Below are 22,739 nucleotides of genomic sequence, written 5' to 3'. Positions count from 1 at the left end.
GGTTAAGTGTCCAACTTCAGCTCAGGTCATGATCTCATGGTTTGTGAGTGCAAGTCCTGCGTGAGTTCCTCTGTCCCCCTCTCTTTCTGCCTCTCCCTCGCTCATGCTTTCTCTCAAAAATAATCATTTGTAAATGAATGGAGTGAATGAATAAGTAAGACCTAGTTTGTCTGATGTAAGTATGTAAGTATGGCTACTCTGGCTTTCTTTTGATCTCCATTAGCATAATAGATTGTTCTCTATCTCCTCACTTTCAATCTGCAGGTGTCTTTAGGTCTAAAATGAGTCTACTGTAGGCAGCATATAGATGGATCTTTTTTTTTTAATCCATTCTGATACTCTATATCTTTTGATTGGAGCATTTAGTCCATTTATATTCAGAGTGATTATTGAAAGATACGTATTTAGTGCCATTGTATTACCTGTAGAGTTGGCGTTTCTGGTGATGTTCCCTGATCCTTTCGTCTTTGTTGCTTTGGTCTCTCGGTTTTTTTCTCCAAAGAGTCCCCCTTAAAATTTCTTGTAGGGCTGCTTTAATGGTCACAAACTAAACTCCTTTAGTTTTTGTCTGGGAAACTCTTTATCTCTCCTTCTAGTCTGAATGACAGCCTTGCTGGATAAAGAGTTCTTGGCTGCATATTTTTCCCATTCAGCACATTGACTATTTCCTGACACTCCCTTTTGGCCTGCCAACTTCCTGTGGATAGGTCTGCTGCTAACCTTACGTGTCAACCCTTGTAGGTTAAGGATTTTTTGCCCCTAGCTTCTTTCAGAATTCTCTATTTTTCAAGTTTTGCTATGGTATGTCATGGGGCTGAATGTTTTGTTGATTTTGAGGGGAGTTCTCTGTGCCTCAGGGACTTGAATGCCTGTTTCCTTCCCCAGATTAGGGAAGCTTTCAGCTATAATTTGTTCAAATAAACCTTCTGCCACTTTTCCCCACTCCTCTTCTGGGACTCCTATGATAGGGACATTATTTTACATAGAGTTCCCTGAGTCTACCTTTGTGATCTAACCATTTTCTTTCCCTCTTCTTTTTAGCTTCATTATTTTCCATAATGTTTTCTTTTATATCACCTATTCTCTCCTCTGCTTCCTCAACCCTCATTGTCACTATATCCAGTTTGTTTTGCATGTCAGTTACAACATTTTTGTTTCAGCCTGACTAGTTTTTAGGTCTTTTATCTCTACAGGGAGGCTGTATACAGTGTCTTCTATGCTTTCTTCAAGCCCCCTGGTAGTCTTATGACTGTTGGTCTAAATTCTTGTTCAGATATATTACTTATATCTGTTTTGAGCAAGTCCCTGGCTGTGATTTCTTACTGACCTTTCTTTTGGGGAAAATTGCTCCATTTTGTCATTCTGGCTAAGTTTCTGTCTTTTGCATGTTTTGAAAGCTTGTTAGTTTCCTGCACTTGAGAGTGATGTTATATTAAAAAGGGGTTGTACACTGTTCAAGGCCTGGACACTTCAGGAGAAACCCTTCCAGAAGTGTTTCTGACGTATGCTGTGTGCACTCTGCTGTTACGTTTTGGCTGCTCTTTCCCACTGGTCGGTCCTCTGCAGAGCTCCTCCTAGATTGCAGTGGGGAGTGTTTGGACCTTTAACTAGGTATGTTTTGATTTGTTTGTTAAAATAAGCCTGGAAAACAAGAAAAACAAAAGCCTGATTCCGAAAATAAATAAATAAATGAATGAATGAAAAGGAAAGGAATGAAAAAAAACCAGAGACAATCAAGACTATAAGCCTCATTCTAAAGAAAAAGAAAAACAAACAAAAAAGAAACAAAAATGAAAAAAAAGCTTGATCCAAAAAGAAGAGAAAAATAACAAACGAACAAAGAAAAAATTATAAGCCCGATTCCAAAGAAGAAAATTTAAAAAAAGAAACTTTTAAAAAGAAGAAAATTAAAAAAAAAAAAAAAAAAGTAAGCCTGACCCTGTTTCCACCAGAACTGCAGGTGATGCTCTGAAGCACCGCATGTTCCCTAATCTGGTGCCTGTGGGCTACTGTCTGTGCTGTTCTTCTGGAGGAGACGCCCACTGCACTGGCTCAGAGTCTGCGCTGCCCCAGTAAACACACAGTTGCAAGGCACAGGGGGGCGGGGTTTGGGGTAAGTGGGTCCCGCCTCCACTGGGGGGGGGGGCACCGTGTTTCTCTCCGAAGTCCCCACGTTGGTGTTAAGGGGAAAATGGCATCACCCCAATCTCTCGTCCCCGGACAGGGGATCTCAGAACCCGCTGTTCAGGAAGCCCGGGCAGAAGGGCAAGGGCTGTCAGGGCTCCATGCACCACAGCTTTGGCACGTGGCCGGGATTTAAAACCAGAAATCTTAAAGGACCTGGCACCACGTGGACCCGCTCCCTTCCCCTGGAGTAGAGCCTCTCCACACTGTGTCTGACGTCCTTTGTCCCTGAAAACCAGTCCCATGCCTGCACGGTGCCTGCAATCTATGGTGCAGCACTGCAAAAAGCAGCAAGCAAGTTATCTGCCGTCTGTCCCCTTCCTATAAAAGGCCTTCTGCTGGCGCCCGTAGGGGTTTTGTCCTTGGGGAGGCAATATACCCTCCTGCAAATGTACTCCAGGAAGGGGAATGTTCTCAGATCCCCACACCACACTGTGCACTCCAGGACCCCCTTCCTCCTTCTTCCGAGGAGCGCCGGCCACAGCTCCACTCCAGAGAAAGTCACGCACTTCCAAAACCTCAGAGTTTGAGCTCCACACGTTGTTTGCAAAAAAACCGTGATGCTCAGTACCCCTCGCTCCCCAGTCCGTGGTCCGGAGAGGTTTTTGTCTTGTGTGAATCTGACACCGCACACTCTCAACCCGTTTCTCTCCTTTTTGTCTCTCCATGGAAAGGGCTCCTCCCCATCCATGGCGCTGCCATTTTCCTCTCCCCCAATTCACTTCCATGCACCTCACACCTGCTACACTGTCTCCTTCCAACCGTGCAGATCCTTCTAACAGTGTTCAGATCGGTTTGCTGGGTGTTCCGCGTGATTTGATCACAATACAGTTGTGTTTGAGGGATGAGAAAAACCAATTTTCTCCATCCTAACTCGTCTCCCAAAGGAATACATTTCTTATCATCCCCAAAATGCTCCAACTCTCTTCCTAGCCTTATAGTCTTTATTCAGTGTTTCAAACTGCCTCACAGGGAACTCTCACAGACCTGGGTTCAAGTTCTGCCTCTATGACTTAGTAACCTTAAAGATCAGTTTCCTTGCTGGTAAAATGGGAATATTAATAGTTCTTGCCACAAGGGACGGCTGTGAAGATTGAGAGATTCAATGTAAATCTAGCATAGGTCAGGCACATAGGAAGCCCTCGGTCAAAATAACAGGTCATGATTAGCTTTTAAAAAAATTGTGATAAAACATACATAACTTAAAAGTTATCATTGCATGGGAATGCAAGCTGGTGCAGCCACTCTGGAAAACAGTATGGAGGTTCCTCAAAAAATTAAAAATAGAACTACCCTACGACCCTGCAATTGCACTACTAGGTGTTTATCCAAGGGATAAACAGGTGTGCTGTTTCGAAGGGACACATGCACCCCGATGTTTATAGCAGCACTATCAACAATAGCCAAAGTATGGAAAGAGCCCAAATGTCCATCGATGGATGAATGGATAAAGAAGATGTGGTATGTATATACAATGGAGTATTACTCGGCAATCAAAAAGAATGAAATCTTGCCATTTGCAACTATGTGGATGGAACTGGAGGGTATTATGCTAAGTGCAATTAGTCAGAGAAAGACAAATATCATACGACTTCACTCATATGAGGACTTTAAGAGACAAAACACATGAACATAAGGAAAGAAAAATAATATAAAAACAGGGAGGGACAAAACTGAAGAGATTCATAAATATGGAGAACAAACTGAGGGTTATTGGAGGGGTTGTGGGAGGGGGGACGGGCTAAATGGGTAAGGGGCATTAAGGAATCTACTCCTGAAATCATTGTTGCATTATATGCTAACTAATTTGGATGTAAATTTTAAAAAGTGAAAAATAAAATTTAAAAAAATGTCACCATTATAACCAATTTTAAGTGTATAGTTCATTAAGTACATTCACACTGTTGTGTAACCAACCACCACTCATCTCATGAAATCTGTTCATCTTTGCAAACTGGAACTCAGTACCCATTAAACACTAACTCCTCATTCTCTCCTGCCCCCCAGCCCCAGCGGCCACTGTTTTGCCTTCTGCCTCTATGAATTTGATTACTCATATAAGTGCAATCATACAGTATTTGTCCTTTTGCGAATGGCTTATTCCATTTAGCATGTCTTCAAAGATCTGCTAATCACTTTTAAGAAACTATTTTCTTCCTGTGAACTCTTTTCCAAGAAAAATCAAGTATTGACCTCTTCTAATAAGCACCATAAAATAAAAACCTACAGTGTTACAACTGTGGTAGGGCATTTCTTCCAACCGTTTTTAACATAATTTCAGAGAAATAATAAAACGTTGCCCATACCTGACATCCACTCACAATGGACTGGAAACCAGAGCCACAGAGTCTATTAACAGTGAGAGCTGGGGTCTCTTGTGGGACTCCCACACGCAAGCCAACATGCCTGGCCATGTATGCAGCATCTGAAGAACTCTGGAACAAAGGAAATGAAAAAGACTTTCCTCTGTAAATCTCAGCATTAAGAAGCAGGACAAAATATATGGAAATGTTGGCAATCTATCAAACATTATAAACCATGGGACTCTAAGGTAGGATGCAATGCATATAGATATCGTGTATTTTATATAATACGTGTTTATTATTTGAATGAAAACTGTAACTTGGTTAGTTGGTTTTTAAACAAAGTATGAGAAACCCTTATATTAAGTCCTCAATACAAGACAGAAATTTATAACAATTGGAGCTGTTTAAAAATAGAATAGGTTATCTCAAAATAGTATGTTCCTTAACAGAGAAAGTATCCAAGGCTGTGCTTCTCAACCTTGGCCGCACACTGGAATAACCAGGAAAGCTTTATTAACATACTGATGCTCAAGATCCTAACCAAACCAATTAAACCAGAAAGGCTACAGGCGAGGCATCAGTAGATACTTTTAGAAACATTCAGGGGATTGTAATGAGAAACTGAGGCAGAGACCTGATGATGGAGGAAGGCGAGAGATGAACAACTGGTCAGAACAGTAAGAAGTGGCCTAGACCACTGCTTCCCCTGCTTTAAAATGCTAAAATTTGCAAAATGTAAAGAACTGGCCCATCAAAGTAAAGGGAATTTTAGGGTGTTCACTGTATTATTCTTAAAAAAAATTTTTTTTTATTTGTTCTTGAGAGAGAGAAAAGAATGTGCATGAGCAGGAGAGGGGCAAAGAGAGAGAGGGAGAGAGAGAATCCCAAGCAGGCTCTGCACTGTCAGCACAGAGCCCGATGTGGGGCTCGAACACACAAACCATGAGATCATGACCTGAGCTGAAATCAAGAGTGTGATGTTTAACCAGCTGGGCCACCCAGGTGCCCCTCACTGTAGTATTCTTTTATCTTTTGTATAGGTTTGAAAATTTTCACAATAAAATTCAACAAATTCCCACTGACATTTTTTCTTTCTTTTTTTTTGGTAGCGTATTCTCTAAGTGGTCCCACGAAATGACTTTAAGTCCCTTTTGACACCAAGATTTGCTGGGAAGAGCTTAGTACAGGAGAAAAAACATGGAACTAGAAGTCAGGGGATGTGCATTCTAGCCCAGGATTGTTATAGATCACCCGGCTCAACTCTTTGAAACTTCTTGAAACATAAGGTTTCCTTATGTGTTAAGAGAGGCCTGGGGCGCCTGGGTGGCGCAGTCGGTTAAGCGTCCGACTTCAGCCAGGTCACGATCTCACGGTCCGTGAGTTCGAGCCCCGCATCGGGCTCTGGGCTGATGGCTCAGAGCCTGGAGCCTGCTTCCGATTCTGTGTCTCCCTCTCTCTCTGCCCCTCCCCCGTTCATGCTCTGTCTCTCTCTGTCCCAAAAATAAATAAACGTTGAAAAAAAAAAAAAAAAAGAGAGGCCTGGAGTTCTATAAAATCTCTAGGGTTTCTTCTGGCTTTTTACATTCCATAAATCTTACTCAGAGCTTACCTTTTTAAAAAAAAGTTCCTAATTATTCTTGTTTTATTTTTCAATTGAGGTGTAACTGACATATAATGTTGTATTAGTTTCAAGCGTACAACAAAAGGATTCGATATTTGTAGGTATTGGAAAATGATCACCGCAGTAAGTCTAGTTGACATCTGTTACTGTACGCAGTTACAAAAATGTTTTTTCTTGTGATGAGGACTGATGTGGGGCTGAGAGTGAACAGGCAAGAAAGAATTCTTGACACGTTTTTGGTACAAAAAGGTGCTTTTATTAAAGCACATGGATAGGACCCGTGGGCAGAAAGAGCTGCACCGGCGTTGTGAGGAGTGACTGATTATATACTTCTAGTTAGTGGAAGTCAGGGATAGCGTAAGACTCTGAAGGAATTTGGAAGCAAGGCTTTCAGGACCCTGAGGGGCTAGCTGCTGTTAAGGTAAGGTTCTTTACTACTGTCTAGTAAAACATTAGTCTGAGACCCTTTAGATGGATATCACTGGGCCACAAGTTTGAAAGATGATTGCTAACATATATCCTGGGGGGAGGGTGTTTACAGTTATCAGAGGAAAGTAACACTTAAGAGCACAGCTATAGTGGTAAAACATGAAAGGAAGTCCTTGAAGGAGTTGTAGGAGGGTTATAATCTGTAGGCCTCAGGAATTCTGCCTGAGACTAGAAGCGGCAGCAAAATTGGCCTTTGTTCGTTTTTCTCCCATCAAGGACTTTTAATATTTACTCTCTTAGCAACTTTCAAATATGCAGCACAGTATTATTAACTATAGTCATCATGCTGTTCATTATATCCTCAATACTTACTTATTTTATAGCTGGAAGTTTATTTATACCTTTTGACCTCCGGAACTCATTTAATTATTCCTTATAATAAAGCTATTTTCATATATTACAATTTCTTAGAACACAATACATTAGTACCTTTAGTACCTCTCAAAACACATATGGAGAAGTTCAAAATACAGTCGATTCTCATTATTCATAGATTCCACACTTGCAAATTCACCTAATTGTTAAAATGTATTTGTAACCCCCAAATCAATACCTGTGGCACTTTTGTGGTTATTTCCAGACATGTACAGGGTGGAGGAAAATTGTAGTTGTCTAATGTGATACACACTTTTCTAGCTGAGGATGAACAAGGGGACACTTGGCCTTCTTGTCTTAGCTCTCATGTTATAAACAGATGTCCTTTCTGCAGTCTACTTAGTGCCAAGGGTTTTGTGTGTGTGTGTGTGTGTGTGTGTGTGTGTGTGTGTGTGTGTGTGTTTGCATTTTTGTGGCTTCTGTTGGTGACTGTGCTATTCAAAATAACCCCAAGCAGAGTGCTGAAATGCTGTCTAGTGCGCCTAAGTAGAAGACAGCAGGGAAAAATACGTGTTAGAGAGACTTCAACCAGGCACTAGTTATAGCACTGCTGGCCAAGAGTTTCATGTTAATGAAGTCATAACATACATTAAGATCAACAGAATAATGAATAATGGACAAGCAAAATGCAGTATTCCATACAATGGAATAGTATTCTGCCACAAAAATGAATGAAGTCCTCTATCCTCCACTGCAAACAAAACCCGTTCTGGGTAGAAGCAAAATCTCTTGAGTCATGGCTCTAGAGCTGGGGGTGGAAATAACTGCACACCTGTTTCTGAGCCTTATCCCCACCCTAAGAGCTGAGCACTTGGTGAAGGGGGCCAGAGCAGCCTCCAGTCTTCTCAGCCTGCCTCTCCTGTATGGAACAACCACTTTCTGAGCCAGCAGAACAGCGACAGAGTCTCAGTACTTTCAGCAAAAATGCATTCCATGTAGCGCTTCTGTCAAACCGATGAAGGCTGGGTAAAAGGAGCCCTCACCTCTTGGCCACACCAGGAAGGAATACACAGCTTTCATTATCTGCAAATGAATGACCTAGTATGTATTCCATAACACAGAAAGATAGAAGGTAGAGGAACTTCTTATTTCCCACAAAAAATACTGACCGAGCTCCTACGATTTAAGAATTCATAGGAGATGTGTTGTGTTGACTGGGTTTTCTACCCTCCTTAGTCGATACAGAGAGAACCAATTAACTTGAGATGAGTCAAGGAAATGAATCTAATATTTAAGAAGCAATGAAATATAACCCCAATGAGACAGACAGATAGCTCCCAAATTATATGTGGCTTTGAATTATAAATGCCATTGCTTGTAGAGTCAGAGGATTACTTAAATCATAAATACCTTTAACTATTATTAACTAGTTCACCAGCGAGACATGTTAAAGACATTATTTTTTAATAACATCCGGCAACAAGAATGAACACCTCCCTTCTGCCCTACTAACCTGAAAGACATTGCCTACAACGACACTGTCAATGGTCTCCGGTGAGACCTTGCCCGCAGACAAAGCAGCCTTGGCGGCAAATTCAGTCAAGTCAATAGCCGTGAAGTCTTTCAGAAGACCTCCATAAGCTCCAAAGGCCGTTCGCTTAGCAGCCACGATGAAGACACCTATTGGAATGAGGAGAGATTTGAATAGCCAGTGTCCCTAACATGCTTTATTTAAATAATCACACTGTGAAACCTTAGTATATAAGGCACCATTTTCAATTAGATAACTGAAAATTTTTGTCGCATAATAATACACAGAACGGGTCACACTCCTGGAAGCAGTCTTAGGGGTTATCAGTTGGAGCAGTACCTACATGCTGGCACCAAGAACTATCTAGTGCGTGCTGGAACATAAATCCACTCTGCATTCTTAGCCTCTGGTGACTTATGATGCTAGAAACATTTGTTTAAAACTGAAATGTTTCTTTGATGTGCTGAAGTATGTTGCCTAGTCATAGAACCAACAACGATCTCCACACTAGAAATTCTTTTTGAGGTTTGAGGCCAACCACTCACCCCACAGGAAATTCCTGACAAGAGACAGAAAAAAAAAATTCCTCTGCTAGAAAACTTTCATAGTCCACTGTGTGAACAGACAACCTGAAGTATGATTTTTCCTCATACTGAACTGGCTCCTCTCACCAAGTCTTCAATCCAACAATCTGAGTTCAACCCAAATGCATCCCAAATAGTTTCTAGAATTTATAATGCTTTGAATGTGAACTATACACGCCTTTCCTTTTGGAGCCACAGGATGACTCCATTACAAATTCCAAATCATATTAACTATTATCTTTTACCCTTAGAATAAAGTGGGCAAAAAAGATCACCTTTTACACGGGCATCCCCTCCAGATCTGGAGTTTACTAACCTGTAAAATATCCCGGATCTAAAGACTCCCTCCCTAAGTAGATAAAAAACACGTATTTTCCCTAAGTAAACAAAAAGCATCTTTCCACACTTCTTTATTTGACATTAGTTCTCCCTGCTTTCTTCTAAAGACTTTCTAGTTTGCCAGTATCCTATTAAAATGCGCTACTTAGAATACAACAAAATTTCCTGCATTTGATCTAACCGCAAAGAAAACAGGGGAATTATCTATACATGTATTAATGTAAACTAGCACTATAAATTTATGGTATTACTATCAATCCAACCAATGTCCTGGTGCAAAAAAATAAAAACTGTCCTTTCCCAAGACACTCTACTGTCACCTCTCCCCTCCAATCTGCTATAGTTACATAAGTCTCTGATGATGTGAAGTGATGCCCACTAGAGTTGGGTGATGCAAAACTGGCACATCCATTATAATAGTTTCATTACACTAACGCTTATTAGGCACCGACACTTTATCACTTTTCGTATACTATCTAATCTTCCCAACAATCCTGCAAGGTAAATATTTCAGAGACGCATACAGGTGGCACTTACTACATGACAGATCTCATGCTTGCCGCTTTGTACACACTAGTATAGGTATACACTAGTATACTCCAAAACAATCTGTGCTCACATTGCCACATTTTGCCAAGAAATTATGGGGCTTTTAACAATGGGCTTGTGCCAAGATATTAACCTGGAATTGAGACAATACAAACATTATACCATTCCTGCTATTTAAGTACAATTCTCCTGTTTGTATTAGTGGAGATGACATCTTTCCATGGAACAAATTAAACCTACCCTAAAAAAAAAACCTTCACCTTCTCCTTTCATTGCTACTTTGAGAAACCCACAGTCCGAAAGAATGTTAGGAGTTAGGAGTAACATATGCAACTATAATTTAGAACAGATCCAATGAGTTCTTTACAGATAGAATATTCAGGTATTTACAAGACCATGAATATTAGTTCAGGGTATGACAAATATTTTGTTCTGATAGATTATTCTGTGCCACTATACCTTCCTGAATTTTTGCAAATGTCTTCTAATTCTTGTTACTTAACAGTCTCTACTTTTTTTTTTTTTTTTTTTTTTTTGAGCGAGAGAGCGCAAGCAAGCCCCAAGTAGGGGAATGGCAGAGGGAGAGAGAGAGAGACAGACAGAGAGAGAGAGAATATCCCAAGCAGGCTCCAAGTGGAGCCCAATGCAAGGCTCAATCTCAGGACAATGAGATCATGACCTGAGCCAAAATCAAGAGTCAGACACTTAACCAAATGAGCCACCCAGGCACCCCTCTACCTATTTTTATACTGGTGTTTTATTTCATTTTTCTTCTGCCTTCCCATGTCTTCTTCCTAATTTCATTACAGCCTGTGTGTGGTCATGGCCTAGTATGCTATCTGACCAACTCTCCTGCAGATAACAGTGGCAATACAGAAAAATGACTACCTGAAGGCGTTGGAGAATGAACAAAACTGGGCAGATGTGGAGAAGATATGGAAGAAAGGAACAGTACAGGGTGAGCATTCAATCTGTTTATAGCCTCCGACTTGAAGCCAAGCAGTCCACACTATGTGAATGGCTAGAACTCAGAAACTCACAATCTCACTGGCTTGACGACTCAGAGAACTGAGTTCATGGCCAACCACAGCCACTGGTAAATGAGAATGAATCTGGGAAAGGAGAGGACCACAGGGGGAGCCCAAATCATATACATATAAACTCTGCCTAAATATCTGTCTGACCCCTTAACCACGCATCTATACCTCAGCAATATCTGTCTAACCCCTTAACAATGCATCTATACCTTAGCTAAGGCTAACTGAACTGAGATTTGAGCTATTGCCCTCTACAGGGGAGACAGAGTTTGCTATCTGAGTTCAGCCAAATCAACTGCCTGCAAAAATAAACAGCCAACCAAACAATCAATAAACCAACACAGTTGGAAAGGATATAACAGTATTCGGCCTCTACAATGTTTCATATGCAATGTCCATGCTACAATCCAAAATTACTGCACATATGAAGAAATGAGAAAATATGATTCATTCTCAAGAGAAAAGACAATCAACAGAGACCAACCCCAACATGACCCAAATGCTAGAATTAACAGACAGGATTTTAAAGCAACTATCTATTGTAACTGTGCTCAAGGATATAAAGGAAAATATGCTCATAATAAACGGTAAAAAAAATAGAAACTATAAATCAAAATGGAAATTCCAAAACTGAAAAATATCTGAAATAAAAAATCCACTGAATGGGCTTAACAAAAGAATGGAAATAAAAGGAGAAAGATTCAGGGGCGCCTAGGTGGCTCAGTCCTTTAAGTGTCTGACTTTGGCTTGGGTCATGATCTCACGGTGCGTGAGTTCAAGCCCACCCATTGTCGGGCTCTGTGCTGATAGCTCAGAGCCTGGAGCCTGCTTCTGATTCTGTGTCTCCCCCTCTCTGCCCCTCCCCTGCTGGCACTCTGTCTCTTTCTCTCTCACAAATAAATAAACATTAAAAAAAAAAAAAAGGAAAAGAAAAAGATTCAGTGACTTGGAACACAGGTAAAAACAAATTATCCAACCGGAAGAACAGGAAAAATAACAAAGGGTCAGAACCTCAAAGTCTGACAAAGTCTGATAGGGGAACAAAGTCTGAAAAAGGAACAAAGCAATTCAATGGATTAAGGGGTAGTCTTCTCAGCAAATGGCGCTGGAACTGTTACAGAACCAGGCTGGATCACTGTCAGCAAAAACAAGCGGCACTCGGATATCTTGGTGGATCGGAGTTTTATTTTACATTGGCAGGCTCAGAGGAGATCCTTCTCCAGAGATCTGAGTCCTGAGCACAAGCATGGGGGACAATTTATCGTCTGTTACAATCCCATTCCGCATTTGTAGTATTTGGTGCATGGCAAGCAGGGCAGGAAGAACCTGGAAGAGTCTCTAAGCTAGGAACTAGAACTTATGTTAGTCCTGTGGGCCGTCTTATGGTGTATAATTTTACTTATTTTCTCAACAGAACTGGACACCCAGATGCAAACAAAACAAAACCAGACACAGCCTTAAACTTTTCATAAAAACTAACTCAAAACGGATCACAGACTTGGGGCGTCTGAGTGGCTTAGTCTGTTAAGCATCCATGTCTTGGTTTTGGCTCAGGTCATGATTTCACGGTTCGTGGGATTGAGCCCTGCATCAGGCTCTGCATCCCCTCCTCTGCTTGTGTGTGCATATGTGCGTGCTCTCTCTCAACATGAATAAACATTTTTAAAAATGGATCATAGACTTAAATGTAGAATGAAAAACTATAAAACTTGTAGAAGATAATACTGGATAAAATCTAGGTGCCTTCAGGCTTGGTGATAACTTTTAATGTTATTCTTTATTTTGAGACTGAGAGAGAGTGCATGTGCGCTTGCATGCGCAAGCAAGCCCTTGGGAGAGGAACAGAGAGACAGGGAGAGAGAGAATCCCAAGCAAACGTTGCTCTCCAGGCTCCAACGGGGGCTTGATTTCATGAACCGTGACATCATGACCTGAGCCGAAATCAAGTGTCAGAGGCTTAACCCACTGAGCCACCCCAGTGCCCCAATAACTTTTTAAATACAACACCAAAAGTCTGATTCATGAAACAAAAATGTGATTAAGTTGAATGTCATTTAAATTAAAAACTTGTGCTCTTCGAAAGACACGTTAAAGAAAAATGAAAAGAACAAGCTACAAACTGGGAGCGAATATTTACAAGACACTTACCTAATAAAGGACTGGTATCCAAAATACACAAATAAATCTTAAAATTCAACAACAGGAAAACCAACAACCCAATTAAAAAGTGGGCAAAAAATCTTTATAGATACCTCACCAAAGATGATACAAAGATGGCAAATAGCCGTAAGAAAATACGCTGAACATCATATGTCATTAGGGACGTACAAATTAGAATAACAGTGATACTGCTATACAAGTATTGGAATGGCTAACATCCAAAACACTAACACCACCAAATGCTGGTGAGGATGCAGAACAAAAGAAATTATTTCGTTGCTGCCAGATGCAAAATCCAGGCACTATGGAAGACATTTTGGCTGTTTCTTATAAAACAAAACATACTCTACCCGTATTACCAGCAATCACTGTTCCTCTGTATTTATACAAATGAGTTGAAGACTTACGTCCAAAAACCTACACATGAATGTTCACAGCAGCTTTATTTATCACTGCCAAAACTCGTAAGAAACCAAGATGTTGTTCAGTAGGTGAATGGATGTGGCACATCCATACCACAGAATATTATTCAGCAATAAAAATAAATGAGCTATCAAATCATGAAAACACATGGAGGAAGCTTAAATGCACATTGGAAAGTGAAAGAAGCCAACCTAAAAGAGCTACATAATGTAGGATTTCAACTACATGACATCTGGCAAAGGCAAAGCTACCCAGATAGTGAAAAGGTCAGTGGTTGCCCAAGGGCTTGCCAGGTGTGCTGATATGACAGCATGGGGGGTGCGGGGTGGGGGTGGAAAGCCACTAGATGGCAAAGGATTAACTCCACCTTCCTTTCTGTCACACTGTTAGGTAAATATTAACTCATATAACCAGATCAACTACAAAGAGCAATCAGAACAAACTAAGAACAACTGCTGCTAAAATCACCCACTTGTTTCTGAAGTAATTTGGCAGCCATACTTAGGTGCCTAGAAGGGATACACAAACATTGCCAACAAAGCCAAATGGTGAGACAACTCTTCCTTGGGAGCAACCACCTACCAAGCACTGGGATGTGTGTTAATAACAAACTGGGGGATTGGTTCTTCTTGTTCCTTAAAGTTAAAATTCCACTGACTGTGACCATTTGTTATAAGAAGGCAGTTTACATATTTATATATTTTAAAGTTAATAACCCTAGTATTTATGTACTCAGTGACTGCACTTTCCTGGAGTCAGTCAATCTAAAGTAATGGAAGGAGAAGGGAGCAAGCTGGTCTTCCAACAGAATACCACCACACATCTGGTGGAGCAGGTCACTGGGGCAGAAATGACCCTAAGAGACCATCAATTCCTCCCCATAAGCCTTCCCCACCCCGGACCAAGTCAGAGGCTGCGGGTCCTCCGTGATGCAATCCCCTGCCCTAGACCGCCGGGTGCTTAAGGCACCGCCCCAGTTCTCCTAACGGGGTGGGGCGGGGTCTACGCAAAGAACGGTATTGACCTTCAAGATCAGAAGCTGGCAAATCTTGTCCTCAGCCCTCAGCTGGAAACTGCCCTGCTGTCGCTAGTGCTTTACAAGCACGTTTTCTCCTAGACCCGACCAATCCCTTCTGGTTGGGCTTTTTAGCAAATCCCCTGGCCGCCGATAAGACCCTAGCGGCGCTCACCTCGGAGAAGGGCCATGGCGGCGAGCGAGACGCGGCGCAGAGTATCCCCTCCAGCGACGCAGAGGGGCGCCCGCCCACACCCCAACTTAAGGACGTGAGGGCGGCGCCCCACGAAGCCACGCCCTCACCCTTTCACTCACTTCGCGGGCCTGGCTGGCTGGCTGGCTGCGGCCTCCTCTGCCTGGAGGGAGCTTATCTCCCTTTAGACAACACGCCACCCTGTTTGCGCATTAGCGTGGGAACCACAACTCTGCCAGCAGCCGGGCCTTGCAGCAAAGATCGTTCCTTGCCAGCGCATCTTCCCCTCACATTTTCGCTTTTAAAGATTTTACCTCTAAAGCGAGAGGATGATTTGACTCTACCCTGTCCATCCTATCCCTGGCCCCTCTACTCGCCCCTGTAATTACTGTTCCCCTTCATGCCCCAGCAAATCTCCATCATCACTGGACCAGGTATCCCGACGCCGAGACAGCCACAAGGTGGAAGAGGCCAGAGGAATGGGGGGTGCTGGCCCGCGCTAGCCGGAAATTGGGGGGGGGGGGGTGGGCAGGGCGTGGAGGACGGCACGAGCCGATTGGCTGGGGCTGGCTGGCTGGCTGCGGAGTGCGGCTGCGCAGACCGCTGGAGGCCTAGGCCCCTGGGTTTGAGAGAGACTCTAGGACTGGAAGCCAGTTGGCGGGCCGAGGAGGGTGGTGGGGTGGGGAGGTTGGCGTCCGAGGGAGTGTAGTGAGTGTCTTAGGGCGGGGACGCCCCGAGTCCCCGATATAGCCCCCGATGAGCTCGCAGTATTTTCCTTATATGATCAGGCCCCGTTGCTGGCGACGCCGCTAGCCCGGAGCCTGAAAAGATTATGAAAATGTGTCCGGCGAAGTGGGGCTGGGGACCGGGAGCCGGGAGATTAGGGGCAGCGGGTAGGCTGGAGATGAGGGAGCTTTAGGAAGGCCTCTGCCGCTGTAACTGTGAGCCCTGGTCGATGATGACGTGACCACTGCGCAATCTGAGTTCTAGGAACCAGGTGATGGAGTGTGTGCTGAGAGCTGACTGAGACCGGGGCGAACAGGACACCAGGCTGGCGGAGGCGTAGCCACAGGGCTCTGGGGTGGGCCAGGTTCCTATGCCTGGGAAGCTGTCGTGGGTTGCCTTGAGGTTTTCTGTGAACCCTCAGGGACTTCTCCCCTGCTTACGGGGAGAGGGGAGGGAGATACGGTCCAAGATCCCTAGGGGATGCCTGAAACTAAGTAGTACCAAGTCCTATATATACTATGTTTTTTTCCCCCCCTATATGTACATACCTATGATAAAGTTTATAATTTAGGTACCGTAAGAGATTAACAATAGCACACAGCATACTGTAATAAAAGTTACCTGAATGTGGTCTTTATCTCTCAAAATATCTTGTGATAATGTGAGGTGATCAAATGTCTACCTGATGAAGTCAAGTGAGGTTAAGGACTAGACACTGTGACACAGCCTTAGGCTACCGTTGACCTTCTGACACCTTAGAAGGAGAATCATCTGCTTTGGGGACCCTGGTTGACCACAAGTGACTTTGGGTAACTGAAAATGGAGGAACGTGAAATGGCACATGAGAGGGTTACGTTATACTCTTAAGTCCATGAACACTTGGCTCATGTCACGTTAGACATCAACATTTACAGCTTTGCTTAAGACAGAATTTCCATGTGGTCACATGTGCAAATCTTAAATTGGTTGAATTGCGCAAGTATATACCTTCTTGTAACCCAAACTGCCATCAGCTGTAAAAATAAGAAGACCCTCAGATTTATTCCTTTTCTCCTGTTACTTTAATTTGTGTGAATGCTGGAAATTGATAGTCGATTTAATACATAGGTACGTTCTGAGAGTTATTAACTTAAAAAAAAAAGGGGGGGGGGCGCCTGGGTGGCGCAGTCGGTTAAGCGTCCAACTTCAGCCAGGTCACTATCTCGCGGTCCGTGAGTTCGAGCCCGCGTCAGGCTCTGGGCTGATTGATGGCTCAGAGCCTGGAACCTGTTTCCGATTCTGTGTCTCCCTCTCTCTCTGCCCCTCCCCCGTTCATGCTCTGTCTCTCTCTGTCCCAAAAATAAAATAAACGTTGAAAAAAAAAAAAAGGCAACCTAGTTTTTCACAACAAATGTATGTAGTCAATAGAATTCTGACTGAGGTCAAAGCATCCCATCTGCTAGATGATATTTTACACATGCATTTTCTGATGATTAACAGGGAGTTGTAATAAAAGCTGCCATCTTTTGGATACTGTGTGCCCAGCATTGTGCCAGGCACTTACACTGTTTATAATTCTTATACCCAGGTGGTACAGTAATTACATAAAATGGAATAATATACAATTTATATGCATTGGACAAATTCTGAGGGTCATTCTACAACCCCAGGAGATAGATGTTTTGTTTTTCTTTTTCATTTTATAAATGAAGAAGCTTAGGCCCAGAGAAACCAAAGAACTTGCCAAGGCGTCAAATCTAGAAAATTGCTGGATTAGAATTTTGAGCCCTGATCCTCAATGCCCCAGGCCCGTATTGTCTTTGGCATTTACAGGATATAGAATAGAGGAGTAGGGTAGAAGAGAGGACAGGTATCATTAGCTAAGGTATATGTTGTACAAAATGAAAGGTGAATGTTAAGTGAATCTTCTTTAGAGGAAGAAATACTGTATTTGGGAAGAAATCCTGTTACTTTCAGTGTATGATGGTTCAGGTTCAGAAGGTTTATTTGCTTTTTTCTGCAGGGGAGGAGGTGTGGGTGAGATAAAGTGTTTCAGGCAGGTGGAGAGGTGAGGCAATGAGTCAGTACTAGATATTTACCTTTTCTTGACCAGGGTTCCGACAGGAAACGATTTGAGTGACAATTTTTTAAATTTTCTCAAAGATGATACAGAGCAAGTACCATTGCAGATGCACAGGAGTTAAGTTATTTCATTGCATATAGTGGAAACCTTGGGGCATTCAAACTTGATTTGGGTGTGACAGCTAGTAACCCAGTGTTAGTATTTTTTTGCCATTATAGTTCCCGTGTTCAAGGCTTATTTTTTCCTTTAGGGCTAATTATTGGTTCGGATGGTTTAGGCTGCAAATAACAGAAGACTTGACTTAAACTGTCTTACACAATAAAGTTTTCATTGTTTCACATAACAAGAAGCCTCCAAGCATTACCATGTCATCAAGCACTCAGGCTTTTAGTTGTTACAGCTGTAGGCATCATGTCTGCACAAAACCATGTTCAAAGAGAGGAAGGTGAGTATTTCCCATGTCTTTATCAAGAAGGGACATCTTTCTCTTCTGTTTCATCGGCCAGAATTGAGTTGTTTGCCCATGCTGTCAGGCACGAGGCCCTGTATTAGCAATTACACAGACTTTCATGCAACCTACACCCTCTCCTATTGCATACTGACCTCTCTAAATTGCTATGATGAATTTGGATTTGTATAGCTTAGCCCATGAATGAGAAGTTGGAGCTCTGGCGTTTTGCACTCCCTGTCAATCAAGAGTTCTGCTTTAGCAGTGTCCTCTGGTTAGAAGAAAGGTACTATGCAATTGCTCAAATTTGTTACTGAATCCAGTGTCAACATTTATTAAAAATGGGTAAACAGGGTGCCTGGGTGGCTCAGTCAGTTGAGCGTCCAACTTCGGCTCAGGCCATGATCTCACGGTTTACAGATTCAAGCCCCATGTGGGGCTCTGTGCCGACAGCTTGGAGCTTGGAGCCTGCTTTGGATTCTGTGTCTCCCCCTCTCTCTCCCCCTCCTCCACTCACTCTCTGACTCAAAAATATACACATTAAACAAACAAACAAAAAAAGAAATGTCACTAAAATCGATGGATCCTAAAACCCTTGGGTAAATGGTTTACATATATAAGAACCTGTAAATATATGTAAGGACATTTACATAGTCTCAGAGTATCATGAAGAGGAAAATGTACCCTCACAAAAGAGAAATCTTGGGAATATTACCACCTTAACCAAATGACAAAGCTTAACATCACCAATAATGGGAGAAGCTAACACCATACATCCCCTTGGAGCATAGGGGACACAACCTCACCTATGTGGGATCTCTCCAAAAAATGTCTGACTGGAATGTAATCCTAAGGAAACAATCAGATAAATCCAAATGAAGAGATGTTCTGCAAAGCAACTGACCTAAAGTCTTCAAAAATATCGATGTTGTGGGAAAAAAAAAAGTCTGGTATTAAAGGAACTAGGGATTAACATTTAATGCAATGTGGGATCTCTAATTGGAAACTGGGTTAAAAGCAACTACTCTAAAAAACAGCAGCAACAACAAACCAAGAAACTCCAAAGCAGAACAAAACAAAACAAAAAAAAACAAAAAAACAGCAACTCAAAAGAACAGAATTGGGACATTTGGGAGGAACTTTAATACAAGTTATATGAGATAGTTGTATTGACATACTTTTCCTGATGTTAATTTTATTGTAGAAATGTGGGAGATTGTCCTCTTTTCTTAGGAGCAGCTGTGGTGAAGAATAAGGATGTCTGCAATTCATTTTCCAGTGACTCAGAAAAAAAAATGCATACAAATATACTGACAGAGAAAGAGAGAAAGTAAATATGGCAAAATATTACCAATTAGGGAATCTAAATCAAGAGTGTATGGTTGTTTATTATTTTGTTTTTATAACTTTATTATAGGTTTTTAACTTTCTCAATATAAGAATGCAAAAGGATCTTTCAAGTAAGCCCCAAAATTATCTGAAACAAATTATTTTCTAAAATATGTAGTCCTTTTCATGTTTAGCCATACAGCCAATATATATGACACTAAGTATGTATATCCAAATTATTTTATAATTTTTTTGGCCTAGACATGAAACCTCTCATGAGATGTAAAGTCTTAGACATTTAGCTTTCAGTATTTTTTTTTTAAATGTATTATTTCTGTACTTATTTTTTGGGAAAAACAAGTAGCTTAGTATAAAACTGGAAATCAGCCACTCTATTGTAAACCTGTAAATTCTAATATTAAGATTTAATTAAGATTTCATAAATACTAAGCCTCAGCCTTATCTCCCACATTTTCTGGATAATTTTCCTATACTTAAACATCTTATAATACTCAAAATTAATGGTAGCTTAAGCAGCAATGGCTTTAGTAGTTTCAGTAATGGAAACTAGGGAGAGCTGGTGAAGTCATTAGGAGATAGAAAAAATTTTCAAAATGAGCATATGAATTTGAATGAATGAAAGAAGAGAGTTTGCTAATCTTCAGTAGTTTGGAATATTACGTATGTGCTCACTGTTAATCTGCTTTGGTGACAGCTTCAATTTTTGATCGTTAAAAAGGCAATTATTACCTCTGGGGTGGTTTTGCCTTCACAACAAATACCTACTCGTCAGAAAGTTCAAGTTACTAAACAAGCACATCAGAAATGAAATGTAGGGGCGCCTGGGTGCCTCAGTCGGTTAAGCGTCAGACTTCAGCTCAGGTCATGATCTTGTGGTTCATGAGTTTGAGCCCCATGTTGGGCTCTGTGCTGACAGCTCAGAGTCTGGAGCCTGCTTCGGATTCTGTGTCTCCCTCTCTCTCTCTGCCCCTCCCCTGATCCTGCTTGCTCTCATTCTCTCTCTCTCTCTCTCCCTCTCTCTCATGAATAAATATTTAAAAAATTTTTTTTTAATCTTTATTTTTGAGAGAGAGAGAGAGAGAGCGTGAGCAGGGGAGGGACAGACAGAGAGGGAGACACAGAATCTGAAGCAGGCTCCAGGTTCTGAGCTGTCAGCACAGAGCATGATGCAGGGCTCGAACTCATGGACCGCGAGATCATGACCTGAGCCGAAGTCGGACACTTGACCGACTGAGCCACTCAGGCGCCCCATGAATAAACATTTAAAAAAAATGAAATGTAGACCGAAATAGACGCCGATTTGCTGAACTTTCTCAAGTTTACCGCAAATCTTGGTGTATTGTAATAACCTTAAGACATTGTCACAAACTGAGGTGAAGGATATATTTGTTTTTCTCCTCCACGTGTTAAAAGTTGTTTGCAGTGTCTGCATCCTTACCAAGGCTTAGAATTACACTTAGTGATATAGCCATAGGCAAATGTCTATACTTCTTTGGTTCTAATTTTACTCTGCAAATTGCTCATGTTGGTGGATGGGGAGAAACACTATGTTGATGCCCTTCAGCCAGACTCCTCCTGGAACACACCCTTGTTTGAGCGGTTCTGTGCGGGCTTTAATACAGGCTGCAACAAGGGAGATCACTCAGCAGGGGCAGGGCTTAGGGATTGGAGAGGCATCTCAGTGAGAAGGTGTTAGGAGGTAGTTAGGTGATTTGGGGAGAGTCCAGAGAAGCAGGGCTTCACTCTGAGTTGGGTGCTGTCTGGAAGTAGGAACAAGTCTTTGGGTAATATAAGCCTATCCAGGAGGAGGCGGGTCTGAGCTGGACTAATGGCAGCTGGTGAAGTTGCATTCACTCCCGTTGGCTGGGAGAGGACAGGCGTGGCAGCGTGTGATTTGCCAGTGGTCTTGTCTTCGTGCTTAGACAGAACTACCAAGTGGTCTCGTGTTGTCTCACTTATTCAGAGAGCGACCCTGTTGTTTTGTGAGACTTGGTGTGAAGGGAGACACTGTAGGGCCCGTCCTGCTTCTCACGCCACCCAGGCCTCGCTCTAAGGGCAAGACCAGGTCCCAGATGTTGGGCTGCTTTTCTTTCTCAACTCTAAGTCGTTAAGTGTGTCCTGTATGAAATTTTGGCTCTTTGCAGACGGTTTTCGTGTTGAGGTCTTGATGGTAAGCCTAGACCTCTCTGGGTATGAGGTGAAAGCTGTCCTGAAGAGTTTATTCTTCCCTCAGCCACTCAGAAAAGAGGGGGAGCCCGTTCTCAGGTTGGAAGTTGGGTTTCAGAGGTAACTTTTTACTGACCAGTATTTGTGTGTCATGAAATACTTCATAGCGGTTCCTGGTGATGGGTGTTGAAGGGCACCATCCCCAGAGAAGCCTTATTTCTATACCTATGGGTGGGGCTGTGATGTAGCTTTCAAAGATTTCCAGGGCATTTTGGTGTGTGCTCCTGTAGGTAAGAAACACACCCGTGCTTCTGTGTAAGTGTCGTTTCTGGGCTACAATGTTCCATTGGCCAATTTGCCTATCTGTGCCTTTTCCACACATCTTAATTACTGAAGTTTTATACTAAGTCTTGACGCTCGTCAGGAAAGTTTTCCCTTTCTCTGAAGTAAGGTTTTCCTTATCCCTGGGTCTTTGCATTTCTATGTCAATTTTAGAATTAGCTGGTCAATTTTCACCAAAAAACTGCTGAGATTTTTTGATTCTGTACGTAGATCAACTTGGAGACAACTGACAATGCTTTTGTGGTTTTGGGTCTTCCGATCTGTAAATGTGATAGAATTTCTCCAGGTTGTCATTGTTTCACTTACATTATAAACTCCTCCATACAGGTCTTATATTTTCCCACTATTTTTTAATGCCATGTGCAAAGTTATACAAAGGACTGAGTCGATCTCTGGGCTCTGTGCCCTGTACCATGGATCTACTGGTCTTTCTACACCAAACTACCTTGTTTGAATTCTGTAGCTTTAAAGTAATTGCTCAATAAGTCTGCTATTTTACAGGGAAAGTTTTCCCCCACATCCAACACGTGGACTGAAGCTTGCCAACCCCGTGTTTAAATGATCATGGTGCATGTTTGGACGTAGGGGGCCCTGGAATGAAGTTTCTCAAGCAGGCATTAAAAATAAACTTTTCAGCCAATAGATAGCCTCAGAGTTTTAAAGTTCATTTAGATGTGGCACACCACTTTATTCAAAAGTATTTATTTCCACAAATTTTTATCCACAGCTGAATATTACAGTGACTAATACAAGCATCTTTCTATAAACAAAGGTGTAGTTTACAGATTTTTCAAAATGAAAAAATATTTTTATCAGTAGTATTTCCTCTTACAATGTTAGATTCACCCCAGGATTGGAGGTGAACCCTTTACAGAGAAGCAGTCTTTCATCTAAACATC

At 42.1% G+C, this 22,739-nt stretch overlaps 1 protein-coding gene and 2 non-coding genes across 4 annotated transcripts in view; 2 read left to right on the top strand and 1 right to left on the bottom strand.

Annotated features, from left to right (window-relative positions):
* The window catches only part of ACAA2 (acetyl-CoA acyltransferase 2), a 34,576-nt gene extending 19,357 nt beyond the window's left edge, over positions 1-15,219 (bottom strand). The window contains exons 1-3 of one of the 2 annotated variants that reach the window (XM_047086242.1): positions 14,729-15,219; positions 8,429-8,595; positions 4,491-4,619 (exon numbers count right to left, since the gene is read on the bottom strand). In XM_047086242.1, coding sequence (XP_046942198.1) covers positions 4,491-4,619; positions 8,429-8,595; positions 14,729-14,744 — 312 coding nt within the window. In that variant the 5' untranslated portion in view covers positions 14,745-15,219. The remainder of the gene's footprint in view (positions 1-4,490; positions 4,620-8,428; positions 8,596-14,728) is intronic. The other variant, XM_047086243.1, reaches the window with a different exon arrangement.
* Positions 15,220-15,475: 256 nt separating this feature from the next.
* LOC124517193 (small Cajal body-specific RNA 17) lies at positions 15,476-15,618 on the top strand. Its single transcript, XR_006963343.1, has one exon. It is a non-coding gene; the product is annotated as a small Cajal body-specific RNA 17 (non-coding RNA).
* A 77-nt stretch (positions 15,619-15,695) lies between these two features.
* Positions 15,696-15,778, top strand: LOC124517191 (small Cajal body-specific RNA 18). Its single transcript, XR_006963341.1, has one exon. It is a non-coding gene; the product is annotated as a small Cajal body-specific RNA 18 (non-coding RNA).
* Positions 15,779-22,739: the final 6,961 nt, after the last annotated feature.

This window comes from Lynx rufus, unplaced genomic scaffold (genome assembly GCF_022079265.1).
Source record: "Lynx rufus isolate CCGP_SWC_20201006 ecotype Redwood Valley unplaced genomic scaffold, mLynRuf1.p SCAF_20, whole genome shotgun sequence".
NCBI lineage: Eukaryota > Metazoa > Chordata > Mammalia > Carnivora > Felidae > Lynx > Lynx rufus.
Note: the sequence above shows the minus strand (reverse complement) of the source record. Positions and strands in the feature narration are given on the sequence as shown.